Here is a 19,732-nt window from a genome sequence, read left to right on the forward strand (position 1 = left end):
AAAAGGTACCAATTCCTTCTGGCCTCTATGGTTTCTGATGAAAAATCTGCTGTCAGTTGAATTGTTTTTCCCTTATTGGTAAGGGGATTTCAAGTTTCTGGGTTTTGTGTTTTTTGGGGGGTTTTTTTGTTTGTTTGTTTGTTTGTTTTGTCTTTACTTGCCAGAGGCTTGACTATGATGTTTTTAGTGAAGGTTTCTTTGAGTTTATTCTGTTTGGGGTTTGCTCAGCTTCTTATTCTGAAGGTTTGTATTTTGCCAGATTTAGGAATTTTCCAGCCATCGTATCTTTAGGTATTTTTTCAGCCCTATCCTCTTTCTCATCTTCTTACAGGATTCCAGTCCCATCAGTGTTAGATCTTCTGTTATAACCATAGGTCCCTGAGGCTCTGTTCTTTTTTTCTTTTCATTCTATTTCCTTTTGTTTTTCAAAACAGGTAATTACTGTTCTATTTTCAAGGTCACTGATTCTTTCCTCTGCCCTCTCTATTCTGTTGTTGAACCCACCCATTGAGAGCTTTTTTTTTGGTTACTGTGATTTCCACTTTTAAAATTTCCATTTGTTCTTCTTTATATTCTTTTTCTGCACTCCTATTTCTTTGCTGAGATTATTTTTCATTTGTTTCAAACATGTTTAAAATTACTCATTGAAACCTTTTTATGATGGCTGCTTTAAAGTCTTTTGTCAAATAATTCTAACATCTTTGTCATCGTGGTGTTGGTATCTATTGATTCTCTTTTCATTCAGTTTCAGGTCTTCCTGGTTCTTTGGTATGACAAGTGATTTTCAATTGAAACCTGGACATCTTGGGTATTTTTTTAAAGTCTTTTGTCAAATAATTCTAACATCTTTGTCATCGTGGTGTTGGTATCTATTGATTCTCTTTTCATTCAGTTTCAGGTCCTTCCTGGTTCTTTGGTATGACAAGTGATTTTCAATTGAAACCTGGACATCTTGGGTATTTTGAGGCTCTGGGTCTTATTTGAACCTTCTCTTTTAAATGGATTCTTCTGATACAGCTTGGTGGGGGAGGCAGGGAGATACCTCCTCATTAATGCTAGGTAGGGCAGAAGTCCAGGATCCCCCTTAGCCTCTACTGACACCTGAGGAGGGGGCTCTCCATTACTGCTGGGCAAGGATGGGACTTCCAGCTCTCCACTATACCTCCACTCGTACCTCCCTGGCTGAGAGTGGTAGGAGTTCCTCATTACTTTTCCTCATGGTATAGGGTTAGGGAGAGGGAACCTCATTAACAGCCAGTGGGGATGACTACCCAGTCTTTTCTGACATCACCCCAGGAGAGAATTTGGAGCACCTCATTACAACCTGACAAGGATGGAAATCTAGGCTTACCACTGGCCACATTTTTTTCTGTAGTGATTGGCAATAGTAGAGCAGTTATTTTCTAAAAGTTTCCTGTCTTGCTAGGCAGCCTCTTTCATAGTCCTTTGGCCAAAGAATAAGGTTTTGCTCAGGCCTTTTTTTACTATACCTGTTCATGACTCTGGATTGCCAGCTTTGTCAGCTCCTAGTTTGAGATATATGAGCTAAAAACGAAAACCCAGGAACCATTCATCATGTCATTCTTCAGATCCTGAGCTCCCTAGCCACTCTGACTTCTCTCCCTCTTTCAGAGTCTTATCACATTTGTCTTACATATAATGTCCAGGGTTGTTAGTTGTTATTTAGTGTAGAAAAAGAGAAAAGTACCTTCACTTCATCTTCCCAGATTTATTTTCACATAATCAATAAACAACATTAAAAAGGAGGATATGCAAGATTTCCATTATTAACAAATGGGATCATGGATTTTTAAAATGTTGAGAAATATTAACTTAGAGATTTCCCTCCAGCTTAGTATTAAGCAGTCTACACTTATTGAATCATAAATCATTCTGTTTAAAATCTTCTAACCTTGGGCCGGCCCCGTGACTCACTTGGGAGAGTGCGGCGCTACTAGCGCTGAGGCCGCAGGTTCAGATCCTATATAGGGATGGCCGGTGCGCTCACTGGCTGAGTACACTGCAGACCACACCATGCCGAGGGTTGCTATCCCCTTACCGGTCAGGGGAAAAAAAAAAATCTTCTATCCTTAAGAAGCTAAGAGCTTTTAAAACAGTTTTCTAAAAATCAAGATTCCCTTTATATTTGTCTACTAGTACTATTCAAAAATCTTCTTCCTTTGGAGATAACTTTTTTTTTTTAGGGGACGACTTTTTTAGTAAAATACTATTGAATCCTAGGTGTCACTATTTTCTTGTTTAGTTTTAAATACAGAACACATTGCCTAGGCTAGCAAACCAAATTATGTTGATTTAAATCTTTCTAATGTGAGATGACAATAGAAATGAACAGACTACTTAATTACAGATGCTTAATCTCACAGAGCCCCATCCATCATATTTTTATCTAGTAACCTTCTTTTAAAATTTGATATATTTAAAGCCAGTAATGAAAAGAAAAACTGAAAAGTAATGCAACTTCTGAACTGATCACAATAATATACAAATTTTAAAATGGCACTAAACTTTCTATGAAGCTCTGTTTTTAAAAAGAGATCATATTCAAACACATAAACCTGATACATAGTTCATTAATCCTACAATAAATATTAGTACAACGTCTAGTACAAATAAACTTCAGATTATTTACATTCAACAAAATAAAAGCATAAAGATTATAGAATTTTTAAAAGGAACACAAGATATTTTTATTATTAGCCCAATTATAAGACATTAGTCATTTTTCACTCTATTGAGCAAAACTGCTTGAAATCCTAGATGACAGAGCAACATCTAAATAAATATATAAATAATCGTTTTCTAGAACATATCTAACAGGTAAATGAAAGAATTAATATAACATGTAAAAACTGTTCATTATTCTCAGCTATGGGGTTGAAAATAAACAAGTTCATAAACTGTAAATCTAATTCTTCTGGTGTCTAAGTAATGGTGTCTAAGTAAGGGGACTTTCTAGCTCATTAAGGGAATCTAAACTCCTATAAATAAATGAGGCACTGCTTTCAAGTATATTTCCCTTTATACAAAACTTCTCTTTTTGTCTTGATAACAGCTACATCAATGTTAACTTTAAGCAATTAGTGTTACCACTAGAACAGACTGAATAAGACGTATACAAGATAGTACTTAAGACTTAATGCCACTCAAGTTGTGATTATTGACAAGTTAGCAGATATTTCATCAGTTATATAGGTATGTAAAAAATTGTCAATCAGTTAATTTAACCTTTTTTGGTGAAAATAATTTTTTAAGAAACCTAGACCCCCATTCTGGGGAAATGTAAAAGTTTTGAAATTATATTATCATATTTAGGCAATTGAACCAACAATTGTACAGTTTAAGATGTAAGGTATATGTGGTGGTTGACCTGCATTTAAAAAAAAAAAGAAAGAAAATTAAAAGTATATGGAGGGTCTAAAGTGGGCTTTCCATATAGAAGTCAAGAATATTAAGTTTTCTCTCTAAAAAAATGTCATACAATATATCATAAAAAGAAAGAAAGCTCGAATTAATTAGAGCTGGAGTTGTGAGTAGTTAAAAAAGATATATAGTAGAACTAAACATGTTTCACAATTTATTACATACTAACAAGTGAACATACACAGAAAAAACCTTTGTTACTTAACAAAAGCTAGTTAAATCAATGAACTAGAATTTATGTTAGTAGCTTATGGTGATTTAAACAATTTCACTTATACCCATACTTCTTAATTACCAGACAACCCAAACATGCCATCAACCAAGTAGGCAAAGTCCTGAGAAAATTTGCTATTTACCTTCATTTTATTCTGGGTGAAATAATTGGGAAATGCCAAAATTAAAGGCTGTAAATACTCATACTAAGTGTGCCTATGAATCTTACTTTAAAAACTATACGATGAAAATCTTCACTCATGAATTTACCTTATCAGCTTTTAGCTTTCGAAGGAAAGATGGATTGTCATATCCTTTTGCTTGTCTTGCCTCTTGCAAATGGTTGATCATCCACACATTTTTTCTCTGCTTTGCTAAATCAAGTGCTGATTCACCCTGATAATATAAGTAGAAGAAATTCACGTTAAAAATAAAAGAAAAAGCAAATTATTTTAGTTACTAACTTCTAAAGAAATTGCATAAAAATAAATTTACTGCATTATTAATTCATTAACATTGTTTTGACATTGGGTAAATTACTAAAAGAACCTAAATCATTACATATTTCTTATTTTGCTTTCCCATTCAAAGAACAATAAGAAAATCTATTTTCTCATATTGTCCTGTAGATTCTTTTTTGCTTGCATTTTGAAATATTAGAAAGCCAATCAAAAAGTAGGCATTTTAGTACCTGCTGGATCAGAGGCTGTTACTAACATTATCTATTATTTCATACTCTTTAAGGATCTCATTAGTTATAGTTGTTGTTATAAAACATCTTACAAAAAAACTGCCAGAAATCTCTTAGTTTTACTTCAGCAATGATAAAATTCTTAAGAAGAGAAGAGGGAAGAAAAAAAAAGTCAACTTCTACTTCTACTACTACTGTACTGGCATTCTTGACCTATCTTGAATTCATTCACCTGTCCAGAAATTTCCAAAAAGAAAAAAAGAATTTATTAAAAAATAGTGAAGTTCGAGTTTTGAACATGCAGCTAGTTCCCTTTATTAATCACAAGAAAAAGAATGCCAGGAAGTATAAATGACTATGACTAAATTGTATTAAAGTAAAAAACCAGAAATAAGCATTCTCAATTCTAGATCTAAGTTTCTTTTGCCTTTATTAAAATCTTATTTCTCCTTTTGCAAATTAGTCAGTCACCTACACTTCCATACTATTTAATGTCTTCCACCATTTATCTACTTCTTTAAATAGAAAAGTGAAATTAAAAATGCTGTTTGCCAAAATTTCAAAAATATATAGATGAATATTCAAAATTACTTTTAAAAAAAAGAAAACATTGAAATTTTATTTCAAAAGACTGGGTGAAAAAGAATAAAGCAATAAGGAGTATTGTGGTACCTTACTTATGAGAGATGATTATTTATCAAGTATGGAATATAGTTTTTTAAAAAATAAAATAAAATAAACAAAGAATAAAATACAACACACCACTCACTACCACCAATAGCAACAACTACTACAAAACAACAACAACAAAAAGCCCAACCAATCTTTTAATATAAAAATCAAAGGTATTTAATGAGGAATGGGCTAATCTAGGTAAGTCTTCCACAAATGGAGATATTTATGTTAAAACATCTCCTTCCCTACTCCAAAATTCCATCACCTAAGTTGTCAGAACCAGCTAATTAATCCAAACTTAAAGATTACCTGAATAAAAGCAATCCCTTGGATAACAACTCCCAGAGAATATCCTGCAGTTGCCTCGGTCCAGCTGAGCATCCCTTCCACTAGAGGGCCTTGTGACACCTAAGGATTGCCTAGACAAAAAGATTGAGGGAGCTTTAAAAAATCTTTCAACTACTCCTCCAGTCATCTGACTATTTTTGTATAGTTCTTTTATTCACCTGGTAAAATAAACAAGCAATTAATTTAAAGAATTATATTAAAACCAGGGTTCTGAATCAAGCCTATTTGATCACTCCATGTCTCAGCTGAAATAATAAATAATAATAATAGCAACAATAGCAAGAATCTACATGGAGTACTGTAGACTATGTAACTGGTAATAAAAGAAATTGTTTGAATTTTGGCCAGATAACACTATGGCTAGGATGGAAGAACACTTGAAGTTCTGCCTACGTAAGGGTGCACAAACTAAGGAAAATTCTTCCTTAGAGACCATTTAGGTCAGGTATTTAAGATGCAATGAACTACTGTTTTCCAAAAATAGTCTCTTACCTCCTTTCAAAAAACCACGTAACAGGTCTTTCAATATATTATTTAACAGAGTTCAGTAATTTTACATTCTATATGAGCTAAAAATTATGTCTTTTGATAATTTTAGAAAGAAAAGATTATAATTGCTAGAGCAGCACTCAGAGATTAATTGTCCCCCCAAAAACTCAATTCCTATAAATTTACCTGTACAACCAAAAACAGATGCTAGGGGGTACGTACAATGCTATTTTTTAAAAGTTCCCGTAATTTTGTTTTATTTTTTATTCTTAGTATCCCAAATTACTTTTTTTTCTATTGTTATTAGATATTTTACAAGGAAAGATTCAAATTTATTCTATGGAACTATTATCAAGGACCATGGTTCATAAATTCTCTTGAATCATATCGGATAAAAGACATTGATCTGCTCCCCCCAAAAATACTGATACACATAACTTTTTTCTAACAATTTCTGGGGTTCATAGACCCCTCCCCCCAACCAAAGTCCACTGGTAGAATCTAGAAGAACCTCTAATCTAGGGTACATGACTATTCCAGATTCTTCAGGATCAAAAATACTGATACACATAACTTTTTTCTAACAATTTCTGGGGTTCATAGACCCCTCCCCCCAACCAAAGTCCGCTGGTAGAATCTAGAAGAACCTCTAATCTAGGGTACATGACTATTCCAGATTCTTCAGGATCAAAATAGCTATTTTTAAGTACTTATCATTTAATATCAATTAATTTCAAAATAAATTTTATCTTATTTGATAAAAGAATTATTTATATATTCAAAAGGTTTAATTCCTTACTAAAATAACTAATTTACAAGGGTAAATCACTAGTTAATATAAAGACAGAGTTAAAAAAAAATTAAGCTTCATCTTATTTAGGAAGGAGTTATTTTAGAAGAAATAAGATTGATTAATAGTTATGTAATTATTGTAACACAAAGTGTAATTTTTCATATTCTTTAAAAACTTTTTTAAAAGCCATATCCAGATGTGCAAGCTACATCCTATTATTATAATTCATTATTATCAACAAGACTCTCTTTCCTAAGACCTAAAATGAAAGATAAAAAATGTACAGGTATAAATGAACACTGTCAAATCCCTGTACAAAGAATATAGGTTGCTTTTTTAATGAATTTTTCCCTTTCAAAATCTGCAACAATTTAAGTTTACTTAATTCATTTAATATTTCACATAGTAAAAAGGCACCACTTCAAAATAAATATTACCAAAACAGAACCAATTCCTATCACTTTCAACCCCAAAAAGTATTTCTCCTTCAGTCACAACTTCAACACATAATATCACAAGGCACTCAGTTACTCAAAACAAAACCTAAGTCATCAATGACGTTTTCTTTCATTTCTATATCTGATCAATCTTTTCAGTTCTACTCTAAAATATCACCTCCAAATCCATTCATTTCTTTGCATTGCTACTCCTCTGATCCTAGACTAAGCTAACATCATCCCTTGCCTGACTTACTGCGACAGCCTAACTGATCTCCAAGCTTTCCATTTTCTTAATTCTTCAATGTTTTCTCCATACATTAACCAAAGCAATCCTTTAAAGATATTTAAAACAAAAAGCAGATCATATAACCAGCCTACATAAATCCTTCCAACTGCTTCCCATGACTGAGAATACAATTAAAGGTCCTTATCATGGAATTGCATGACTTGGCACCTGCCTGACTCAAGTGACTTCACCCCTTGCTTACTGTACTCTGGCCAAGCTGTCCTTATTTCTGCACCTCAATTGTGGCAAGCCTATCCCTGCTTAGGACCTTGCTATATTGCATGTTCCTCTACATGGAAATATTTTTTCCCACATATCTCTGCATAACTGATCCCTTCTCATCAGTTAATTCTCAAAGCAAATGTTATTTTCTCCTAAATCATTTTCACCTGATGTTGCCCTCCCAGCCCTGTCACTCTTTCACATTTGCATTTTTAAAAAATTTACTTATTGACTATTTCTTAATAGAATGTTAAGTTCTGAGAGAACAGGGACCTTATCTGTCTTGAACATTGTGACTCCCCACCACCGAACAAATATTTGTTGAATGAATGAATAAATGGTTTCTATTAGAAGGTGGTGACTAGACTTAAGTATATTGGGAGTATACCAGTAGAAAAAGCATCTGATACATATTTCATCCTTTTAATTACATTAAAAGTACATTTTAAAACAAAAATCTACTGTTTCACCAGTGTGGATATAAAAATCATTTTTCCCCTGAAAGCATAAATGTTCCCTGAACAAATGAAACAACTCCTTAGACTTTATTTTTTTTAGAAGCAATATCACTGCAGAAGCTATCAGAGAGTTACATTTAAAATATATATATTTTGTGTCAATAGTCAACCTTGATTATATGTATCAAATAAAATTTAAAAATTAATAAGAAGAAAATGACTAGAAAAAAATACGTGAATCTAAATAAAAGTTCTACAGGCACAATAATTAGCTAATTATTTGGCACTACAGATTCCAGAAGGTATTCACATGAACTGCACTAGTTAAGGAAGCTACCTTCTATCTGACCAAATGACTCATGTGCCTGAATCTATAAAACATTAAAAATACAAGATCAAAATCATTTAAATAATTTCAAATATTTCTACTCTTACCATAACCTTTCTCTTAAAATTCATTATAGATTATTTCTTTCACTAAGACTAATTAAAGGTTTATACAATGGGGAGTACAAATTTTCATTACTTATTTGAAAAGAAGTTAAATTTACAAATCACACCTCAAATATTTAAAGATCATGATTAAAAAGAAGTTACCTAAAATTTTATATGAATAGAAAAGATGTTTTAAAAAACTCTAAAAATATACATTACTATTCTAAATTTCCAGAAACATATAGTCATCTGTCATAATTTTTTGGTATTATTATAATTTCAACATACTGCCATGGCTACTGGCAGAAGGTCTACCAAGACTTACAATTTGGCATACTGAAATTGGTCCTGTTTTTTCACTAATATAACACTAAACATTTTCAAATGTATTACTGGTGCTGGATCACTTTAGGAACAACTGTCTGGTAGCAAAGAGAAGGAAACTAACACACAAAAGGAATTCAGATAACATGAAGTAATCTACTAATTTTTTCTTATGGAGATATTGATCAGGTTTTGTCAAACTTCTCCTTTTTAACTTATCCTTTAGGTCTGAAGTAAGCCCAATTTACAAATCCCAGTGTTATAAACTTTTCAGAGCATCTATTTAAAAAAATCTGGAAAAGCAAATTTTCTCTCTATAATTTCTGAAGTCGCAGAGAGGTATACCAACAGAGTCATGAAAACTAGCTCAGGTAAAGCTGAAGACTACATAAATCTTCATTCTTCAGACAGAGTGCCTATCACGTGTCAGGCACTGATATGACTTTCCTTTTTACCTGTGTTTAATGGCAGATACTGGATCATTGTGATCACTTTAGGTAGGAATAAAAAGACTTGAAATTTTTTTAAAAAGAAAGAAAATATATGACTTTATCAATTTCTTATAGTTTCCCATATTAGACATTTACTTCTAACTAAAATTAATAATTAGACTCATTTCTAAAAATTGGTTATAATCTTAAATAAATCATGCTCCATATAACTAGTCTAAACTATCTCATTTTAAGAAGATAATCTTCTCTTCTTAAAGTAACTGAATTGAGGAAGAACCACTCATTGGAACATAAAGAGATGTCCTGATCCAGCAGGAGATAACCTACTTTTTGATTGGCCATTTCAGATTAGCATGTAACCCCCTTCATATTTAATTAGCACATATCCCTTAGAAATTTAAGAAACACGACTCAGAAAATACTATGAATTATAGCCAAAATTTAAGAACATTAGCCAATGGGCACCGTTAACTGAAGAATGCACATTATTAAATGATGATGTTTAAAGTCATTTCACAGAAAGAGTCTGTTGCTGAAAGATGCTGTGGATACTAAAGCTTTAAAAATAAGAAGGGTTAACCAATATTGGAGACCATCAATAAAATCTTCTTGCATTAATTCATAAAATGTCTATAAATTTCTAAATGCTCAGAATGTAAATGTTAATTATGCTGGCTATCAGATAATTTTGTATACTTTTCTTGGATTAGTCCACCATACTGGGGGGAGGGAGGAAGGTCTCCTACAAACATGATAAAGGTGTTTATTAAATTTAAAAGTTTTGACCTCTAAAAAAAATACAGTGAAATTACCAAGTCAAAGAATTACTAAAATTTATGATGTATAATGTGGTTTAACTGCAAACTTGTATTTCTGTAACAATCTTCTTGAAGAAACCAAAAAACTATTTCCCTTCATCTACAAAAATACAGATTATACAATTTCCTAAAACCAGTAAGAATTCACTAATGAAAGACCATCAAAACCTAAAAATTAACTTCACTACTGTGAGATGAAAATAAATGATCGAATCTTTCAAAACAAACTGCTACATGGAAGCAAAGGGTTGAACTTAAATAATAAGTTTCTTCTAACTTTGACCATCTATGAAAAAACTGGTTTTACTGAGCAATTCATATATTAGTAGCTATACTTCATATAGCATCATCAATATAGGATATTTTTACCTTGATATTTTGGGCATCAACATTAGCTCCAGCTTCCAGAAGAAGACTAATGACCGTGGTATTCCCTGCTAGAACTGCCCAATGCAGAGCAGTGTTTTTGTGATACTTGTCACCAAGGTTAACTGAAACATTGAATGTTAAAAGCAATCTAGTTGGATCCACACTGAAAAGGAAAAAAAAAAAAACAAAAAAACAACAACAACAACCCTAATTTCAATTATAGAAATCATTACAGGTACTAAACTGACTGTGGCTGTATTTGCATTCCATCTTGGAACACTTTTATTCTAACCTACTCAACAACTATACAATCAATAATGAGACAATATTCTAATAGGAAGTATTAAGTATGCATAACATCATATAAAGTAATGGAGATCCAAGGAATAGCATACTTGGTCCCGACATTTTCTATTTTTGATCTAGGAACTAATATCATTAATAACTACATAATTAAAGAATAAAAGATGTTTTAATTTAAATCTGCATTGTTCCAAAACCATCTTACTAAGTAATACATTAAACTTCCCAATATGTAATTCACATGAAAAAATTACTTTTTAGAAGAAGATAACCTCTTCTTTCATTCTTAGAAATTGTTATAAGAGGACCAGATTAAGGAAGCCATAGTTACCGAGGTAGAGGTAATAAGCACAGACACACCAAAACATCCAGAAAGATAATTCATGTTATATACTATACTTTTATAGTCATAATAAAAATTGTAAATACTAATGTAAGTATAACATTAACTACTTTTTCTCATCACTTGTTTCACACTGCATTATACTGAAAATGATCTAAATAATTATTTTATAATGTTTACCTACCTATGTGTTCTATAAGCTGCCCACATTAAAGGCGTCATTCCATTTTGATCCATCATATCTACATCCTGATGAATTAAAAAGAAGAAAGTCAGATAATAAAGTTTTGTTAAGCTCCTAACCAAATTTACTTGGAAAAATATAATTTACATATTACAGAGAAAGACAATATACTACTACTCAATCAAAGGTGATTCATGAAACTTTCTTTCTTAACTTTAAAATAAAATCATGGCCACTAAATATTTTAATTGATTAACATATATTATGCTTTTATAGTTTTCCCTCTTAAGATGCTTTATTCAGCCTTTCAATATTATGCATTTAAAGATCTTGATCTATTCTTATCTTTCAGCTGCAAAAGATAGGTTAAGTGACTTAAGTCTCTGAAAAACTTGTTTATAGGTAATGAATGACAGGAGAGAATAATGAAATCCTTTTATTCCTAGGCATTTCAAAACAAAGAATAAAAAGACTTGACTTTTTAATAAACTCAAAAAAGTTCATTGTTTATTTTTTATCTGTTACGCATGTACAATTTTAGAGTGAATTCTGCAGTTTGTGGGGGAAAAGCAATGTGATTATTCAATCCCCAGTCTTACTTCCCACTATTTTAACCTTTTTTTAGCTTTTTATTTTGGTATTTACCTCCATATCTTTAAATAAGATGTTTGAATTGCTACTTCTTGATTTTTCAGTTTCAAGCAGCATCTTCTGAGACTCCTCAGCTGTGAAAAATGGGAATTTCTCTTTCCTCTCCCTGCCCCATCACAAATATGCACCTTTCCTATTCTTTCCTCTCAAGAGATCTACTGCAATTCTGGTTATACAAACATTTAATTATTATAAATATGTATAAATTAAATATATACATGCAAACTAAATATGTATAAATATAAATTATTATAAATATGTATAAATTATTATACACTGTTATAAATATGTACAAATACTATCCCACCCAAACCATGTAGTAAAACCATGATTATTTTTCCTCTTCTACCCAACTTTTTGCTTTCCCTGGAATTGTCTTTTCCCCCTTTTGTTTAGTTTTTTAGAAAATTAGAATTAAAACTACCATCCATTAAACCAAAACTCTTCCCTGGTGATCTAAATCTCCTCTCAAGACATTCTGATGTATCAGGGATTCTATCAGTTTTACTGCCCTAAAATTACCTTTCCCAACCCACTCTAATCTGGGCTGATTATCCTCTATGCCAAGGTATCAGTCTTGTTGATTAGAACAGGAGTTCTCTGAGGATCAAAATCATATTAAATCCATCTCTGTATTCTTGGTATCCAGCAGAGTAGATAATCAAAAACCATTTGTTAAATGAAAAGATGCTTATCTATCTATTCTTCTAGGCTTGGGAAAGGCATAGGCTTTAGAATAAGACAGACGTGGTTTTGAATTCCTATCTCTACCACTTAATAGCTATGAGATTGTGGGTAAAATTAGTTTAATTCTCCAAGCCTCAGCTTCCTCATCAAATAATGTAAACACAAATAAGAACTTCATAAGATCGCTGCAATGATTAAATAGAATAATGTGTGTAAAGCACCTAGTCCATAGTCTGGAACATAACAGACATTCAGTAAATATTAAATTTCTTCTACATCTCTTCCCCATACTCCATTCCTGGATAACTTTAAACAAGCAATTCTAATTCAAGTTGTTTTACCTAACTTAACAATCAGTGGACAGAGGACAGAGTTACAGTAAGTACACTGTAAACACTGCTTATACCTTTATGCAGCAGTTCTCTGTGTGCCACTATTACTGATAGGAGTAAGTCTCAAATGTGAACATCATGTAAGTGTATTGAGGAAGGAAAAAAGCTGACAACCACTACATTAGGGAACTAAAGTATACCCTTGAATGTCATTAGCTTTAGCCCCTCACCATGAATACCATAATAAAATGTTACACCTTATCCATTACAAATCTGTTTCTGGATTTACTTTAACAACGTTGTCAGAATATCTTCTGTAACCTCACCCAATATTTCCAAGATACAGGTTAAATTTTTTTAAAAATTGTAATCTTTTAAAAAAAGTAGTTTCTGGGCCGGCCCGGTGGCGCACTTGGTAGAGTGCGGCGCTTGGGAGCGCAGCGGCGCTCCCGCTGAGGGTTCAGATCCCATATAGAGACCAGTCCACTCACTGATTGAAAGCGGTGTGGGCGCGACACCGAGGGTTGCGATCCCGTTGCCGGTCGCGGTACGGGCGCAACACTGAGGGTTGCAATCCCGTTACCGGTCACAAAAAAAGACAAAAAGGAAAAAAAAAAAAAGTACTTTCTGAAGAACTGACAAAATTCCTTGTTTCTTAATGAGAGGTAAGTACTGTAACTTACTTTACTCCTTACTGCTCCAGTGTCAAGAAAACACAATCAAATTTGATGTCTCAGTAAAGCAAACATGTAAATTCTTATCTTTAAGTATCCTCTTCTTAGTTGCCTTTTTTACTTTTTAAAAATTGATGTCTTAAAAATATCAATAAATAAAATAAAAAATGTAAAATTATGCCACATCTCTAGAATACTAAAAGAAATATGAAATTCAACCTTTTCTCTCTTTGGGTCAGGATTTAAAACTTGGTACTTCTTTTCCAAGTTCAGCCTGGACGTATGGGTATTCTCTATTGGGAAGAATTAACAAGCCCAGATCAAAAGCTTATGGGAATTCCATGATCAACGGGGCTCCATAACTTAGCATTTTCCCCTTTTTCTCCTGAAAATCATCCAAAAGAATTGGTAGTGAGCAGTGAATATATTTAACAGTAAACTAAAACAACTGTGAAGAATAGAATGACAAAACCGAATGGAAATGTTATATGCCCTAACAATGTAAAATTGATACAATCAACAAAAAATGGGAAAACAAATGGAAAAACGCTGAAAAGAAAGTATCCTGACAGTCTCATCTGTAATAGCTATAAGTCAAAGGATATTACCTAAAGCTGAAAATTCAAGTAACAGAAATGTAGTTACATTTATCAGAACAAAGTTAACACGAAGAAAAAGAATATTATTGACTAAAGTAAGTGAAAGACCGGGAAAAGAAAGAAGAAATAAAAATATACTAATTTTATTACTGTTTATAATTGAGAACTAATTATAACTAACAAAGTTTCAGCATCTGCTTGAAGTAAAAGAGAAAGAAATGTCTGATTATCTGAAGAAAGAACATACCAGCAGAAGAAAGAGCAAGCACAAAGGCCCTGAGACAGCAGCGTTTCAGAGTTGCTCAAGGAATACTGTGGTTAAAGCAGACTGATGACGGAGAAATGACAGAAGAGATGCTCAAGAGGTATCCAGGGGTGAGATGGCATAGTGCTCTGCAGAGCACAGACTTTGGACCCCATTCAAAGTATGAGGCAATGCACACTGGAAGAGTGTCTTTTATAATATATTAGTGTATACATGGAAAAAATATATAATAAACTGTTAAAGGAAGAGATCTGGGTGAGGGTGATGAGCAAGGGCAGGAGTGGAATTTCATTTCCTAAGACATACTCTTCAATTATGTTTGAATATTTTATAATAAGAATGTATTGTTTTTGCATCCAGAAAAACAATTTACTAATGGAAAAGAAAATTATTTGTCAGACATTTATCATTATCATGCATTTTTTGAACAAAAAGCACTATAACAAGTAGAAATCCTGCCCTTCGAGAATTCTGTAGTCTACATACTACACCAGAATTAAAATGATTACTGAAAATCATCCAAAGTTAACAAAAAGATGATGAAGACTCAAAATATACACTACCTTTTTTCCCAGTTAAAAACTGAAAGAAAAAAGTGAACGTATATTGTAAATTTATAACTGCAATACAGTAGGCCACTAAAGACACTGTCATGTGCTTCAGCACCATTTACTGCTTCAACCCCTGCCCTAGAACAAAGTGCAGGAGAACAAGGAAAATCCCCTGTAATAACTGGTCTCCAGAGATGGCCCCCAATAAACCTTAATAACTGCAATACAGTAGGCCACTAAAGACACTGTCATGTGCTTCAGCACCATTTACTGCTTCAACCCCTGCCCTAGAACAAAGTGTAGGAGAACAAGGAAAATCCCCTGTAATAACTGGTCTCCAGAGATGGCCCCCAATAAACCTTACCTCCTGGCATTCATACCCTTGTGATGTCCCTTCTAACACTGAATGTGGTCTGGCCCTATAATTTACTTTAACCAACAGAATGGAGAAGAAATGTTGCTGTGCCAGTTCAAGACCTGAGATTTAAAAAAGCAGAACAGCTTCCGCTTTTGTTCTTTTGGGAGCTCTGAGGTCCCGTGTAAGAAATCTAAGTCCTCTGCTGGAGAAACCACATAGAATGGTGGTGTGGAGAAGGAGAAGTTCTGACACTGCATGGAGAAAGAGAGAGGACTAGCTGTACCAGCATCCCAGGTAATCACAGACTTCTAGCCATTCTTATCAAGGTACAAGATACGTAAGTCCTCCAGCCTACCCAAGCCCCCACATGACTGCAACCCCTAGCCATTAAAACAAAGAGAACGCCCAGCCAAGCTCATCAACCTACAGAATTCTGAGATATACAAAATGGTTGGTGGTGTTCTTAGCCATTAGATTTTGGAGGTAGTTTGTTTGAACAATAATAAATAATAAACTCCCCCTTCCAGCAATTAGTCATTCTATGCCTCTTTTCCTAAGCAATAAAGCACAACACACAACCACCAATGACTGATACTGCCAACAACAAATACCTTAAAGGTTTCAGTAAAAGAAATATTTTTCAAATTTTTAGTCAGCATAAAATTTTAAATTAAAATAACAATAAATATATGCCAATAGCAAAGAATTAAACTCATTTATCTTAGTTATTCTTATAATGAGATCCTTAATTACAAAACTAATGTTTAAATATAACCAGAAAAAATACATGGAACTAAAACTGGGTGACATTACTTTTAACAAAACACATTTTTACAAAAACATGATAATATAAACTGGTAGTATTTAATGGGATTATGGTCAATGTATATTCAGGAAAAATCAAGAACAACCACTTAAATAATGAGAAGTTTTCTGACAAGAAGCAGCATTATTTTATACAGCAGAAACTAAGAAACTGATCTTAAAACATTTATCCCCCTTGAGAAGTATTTAATGTAGAAAATAACCAATAAATAAGTTTGAAAATGTTTGGATGAATTCAGATAATATATTCAAAAAACATAAGTAAGGGAAAAAATAAGATACCTAAATTTTCTTCTGTATATTCCAGGATTTATCTCATCTCCATCACTCTCAGAAATAAAAAACCTAACTTAATAGATCATTATGTGGTTCGTGATTGTCTGTCTTATTTTTATGTTAAGTGCATTAAAGAGCTCAATATCAAACTAACTATGTATTTATTTATTTTCTTCATCCATCAGAAAGTATTACCTAAATATCATCATATTGTTACACATGTAACACCAATGGTATCAGTCATTTAAACCACGAAGAACATCTGATTAAAATCTACACCACTCTGATTTTTTTACCTGTCCTTTCGCTATGAGATAAGCAACAATTGAGGTATGTCCGAACTGAGCAGCCAGATGAATACAGCTACATCCTTCTCCATCGATTAATGAAGGATCTGCACCATATTTCATTAGTTGCACAACCATGGATAGATGGCCTTGTCTAAAAAATAAAAAAAAAAAACACTTAGATATATAAAGTTACTTCATACAGGATCTTCTGGAAAGTGCTTTTTAAAATAAGGTAATAGTGAAAAGAATGCATACATATTTTAAATAGTTATTTTAAAATAGAAATATGTCAAGATACATTTAGGTTTTATGGTACTTAAAAGTCTTAACTGGAATAACCGTCTTTAGTAATTTTAAATATATAATAAATAATTACTATATTCTATTATGTCTATTCAAATATGATCTCAATCATCCCACGAACCGAGCTAGTTCTTTAATTGTAAATACGTATAGGCTGCAAAAGCATTATATTTACAAATCCAAAGGTTAACACAATCTTACAACTAACTAGATTAACATCAGCATGGCTAACTCCCTAAGGACTCTTTGGACAACAAACTTTGCTTCCAATGCGGGTAACACTGGACAGTAACACATTAACACATTAATTATGTTAACTACTGGCATAATAAGTTCTCCCATTTATTTTAGCATATCATTTTTTTTTTAAAGTTGCTTAGCTAATCCTAATAAAGGAACCAAAGGGAAAAAAATCTAGAAGCAAATTTAAACCTTGTGGCCCAGTGCAATGGAGTTGAATTCAGGTCTCCTCCAAGTTGATCCACAATAGCACCTTTCGAAATATAGTATCTATAAGATAAAATTTGTAATAATTTAGATAATTTTCATTTTCTACTTTAAGAAATTATACAAAAAATTTTTAAAATGTTTTTCACTTTAGATCTCATGTTAGTTATACTAATAAAGATAAACAATCTTTGTTTTTTTTGGTGGCTGTCTGGTTCAGGGATCTGAAACTGTGAAGATCAAAATGTTTTTCACTTTAGATCTCATGTTAGTTATACTAATAAGGATAAACAATCTTTGTTTTTTTTGGTGGCTGTCTGGTTCAGGGATCTGAAACTGTGAAGATCAATAATCTTTTGTGACAGTTTGAAAAACATATTTAGCAGAACTTTTACACATCACTTCTTTTATTCTAGAAGTAAAAGAAAAATAATTTATTTAAAGTTACAAAAAAGAACAGAAATGCCAAATAATCATATAGAAAAGAAGGCAGTCAGAGAACCACAAAGATTTGTGTAGCAGCATCTAGAATCTTAGAGTCAAATAGTTGCAGAATAGGCAGGACTTGGTCTACCTTGGATAGCTCAGCTTTTTAAGCTTTACTTTCCTCACGAGGTTACTATAGATTAAATCACACAATATACGTGAAAGAATTTTATAATCTGTAAATTATAACATAAAGGTTCTTTACTATGCCTTATTCATCATGCCTTTAAAGCCACGTTGCTTTAAAAAGAAAGAGCAACCTCATTGCTTAATATATTAATGTCATAGCATCTTCATATCCTTTGAAATAAACAGTTCTTAACTGTTTTGGGTTTGATCAATGCAATGAATCTTGAATATAAATGATTTTAAGGCATTTGATGTCAAATATTTGACATATGTATATGACTGAGGCCCTTTAAGTGTTCTAAGTGATTACTGCTTTAGGTCACCAATGCATTCACTCCTAAATGTACATAGTTCTAAATATTTAATATACTCATACTTACATGCTTAATTTAGAAATTTTCTGCTTCATAACATTTGTTAAATTGATGCTTTCAAAGCATTATGCAATGAAGGTCGCAACTCCACTCTAGTTCAAAGCAACTTAACAAAATAGTTCCAAAATATCTGACTATTAAGAATACCAACATTTAACTATTCCTGAATCAGTTCTTAAGGTACCTGGTAGACATTATATAATGGTGACAATATTTTTTGAGAATAGTTAGGCTAAAACCCAAAGAGATGTATAGCTCAGACGAAGAATCACTTTGATAGGAAATGATACTTTCTTAAAAAGTACAACTGGGATTTTTTAAAAACAATTTCATTTCCTTCTCTATAGTCAATTTATCTGTTCCTGAGAATCATTTTTTCTCACACAGGCATAATTTAAATCCTTGTAGGGCTATGTCACTGAGTGATTTCCAAACTGGCTCTAAAGCAAAACTTTGTATTCAAAAGGATAGAGGAACTTCTTTTTCTGTATACTAAAAAAAGAATAACTTCCATTATCTTTCACTGTAAAATCCTGGAAGAGAAGTGCTATATTTTTATACTATATTTTATAACATGTTATTTTTGGTAGCTGTAAGACTCTAGCTCCAGACTACAAACGTCTGAGAAGATCATACAATTCTTATTTTTCAATTTAAGCCTCCTTGCAATACTACAAGAAGGTTACCAAAGAATATCAAAGAATATTCTTGCAGGTACTAATGGTATCTAAGTTTTGAGAAGGGATCATCAATGAACAAGAGATATCAACAAATATTTGAAAGATGAAAAGCAAATAGTTAAAATCCAGATGTCTCCAGAAGGGACACAGATGGAAAGCAAGCCAGAATATGTTATAAAACCTGGAAAAGGCTAAGGAATTAGAGGCAATTATTACCTCCAAAGAAAGTAGGAAGTAGCTGTGCTGTGAACAGAAACACTGGTTGAAAGTCAATATATTAAGTATGTTGCTGAAAAACTGTGTTTTCTAACATTTCTTACTGAAAGTGAGTATTTATTTAGCATCACAAACAGTCATTTTAGTGACATGGAAGCAATCAAGCAGCTGACAGTGCTAGAAAAGCATTCCTTGTGCACTGTAACATTAAATCTTAAAATTTTTTAATAGAATTGTAGTTATAATTCTAACTGCTATTTTGGGGTCCAGATTCATTCTAACATCCCTATACTTCATTGTATGAT

The 19,732-nt window shown here is 32.4% G+C and overlaps 1 protein-coding gene across 2 annotated transcripts in view; it reads right to left on the reverse strand.

The window, feature by feature from the left end:
* The window catches only part of ZDHHC17 (zinc finger, DHHC-type containing 17), a 117,830-nt gene that overhangs the window by 54,409 nt on the left and 43,689 nt on the right, over positions 1 to 19,732 (reverse strand). For both annotated transcript variants that reach the window (XM_008586233.1, XM_008586234.1), the window contains exons 4-8: positions 17,528 to 17,605; positions 16,799 to 16,943; positions 11,285 to 11,349; positions 10,455 to 10,617; positions 3,925 to 4,050 (exon numbers count right to left, since the gene is read on the reverse strand). In XM_008586233.1, the coding sequence (XP_008584455.1) occupies positions 3,925 to 4,050; positions 10,455 to 10,617; positions 11,285 to 11,349; positions 16,799 to 16,943; positions 17,528 to 17,605 (577 nt within the window). The remainder of the gene's footprint in view (positions 1 to 3,924; positions 4,051 to 10,454; positions 10,618 to 11,284; positions 11,350 to 16,798; positions 16,944 to 17,527; positions 17,606 to 19,732) is intronic.

Source organism: Galeopterus variegatus, unplaced genomic scaffold (genome assembly GCF_000696425.1).
Source record: "Galeopterus variegatus unplaced genomic scaffold, G_variegatus-3.0.2 Scaffold3893, whole genome shotgun sequence".
Taxonomy (NCBI): Eukaryota; Metazoa; Chordata; class Mammalia; order Dermoptera; family Cynocephalidae; genus Galeopterus; species Galeopterus variegatus.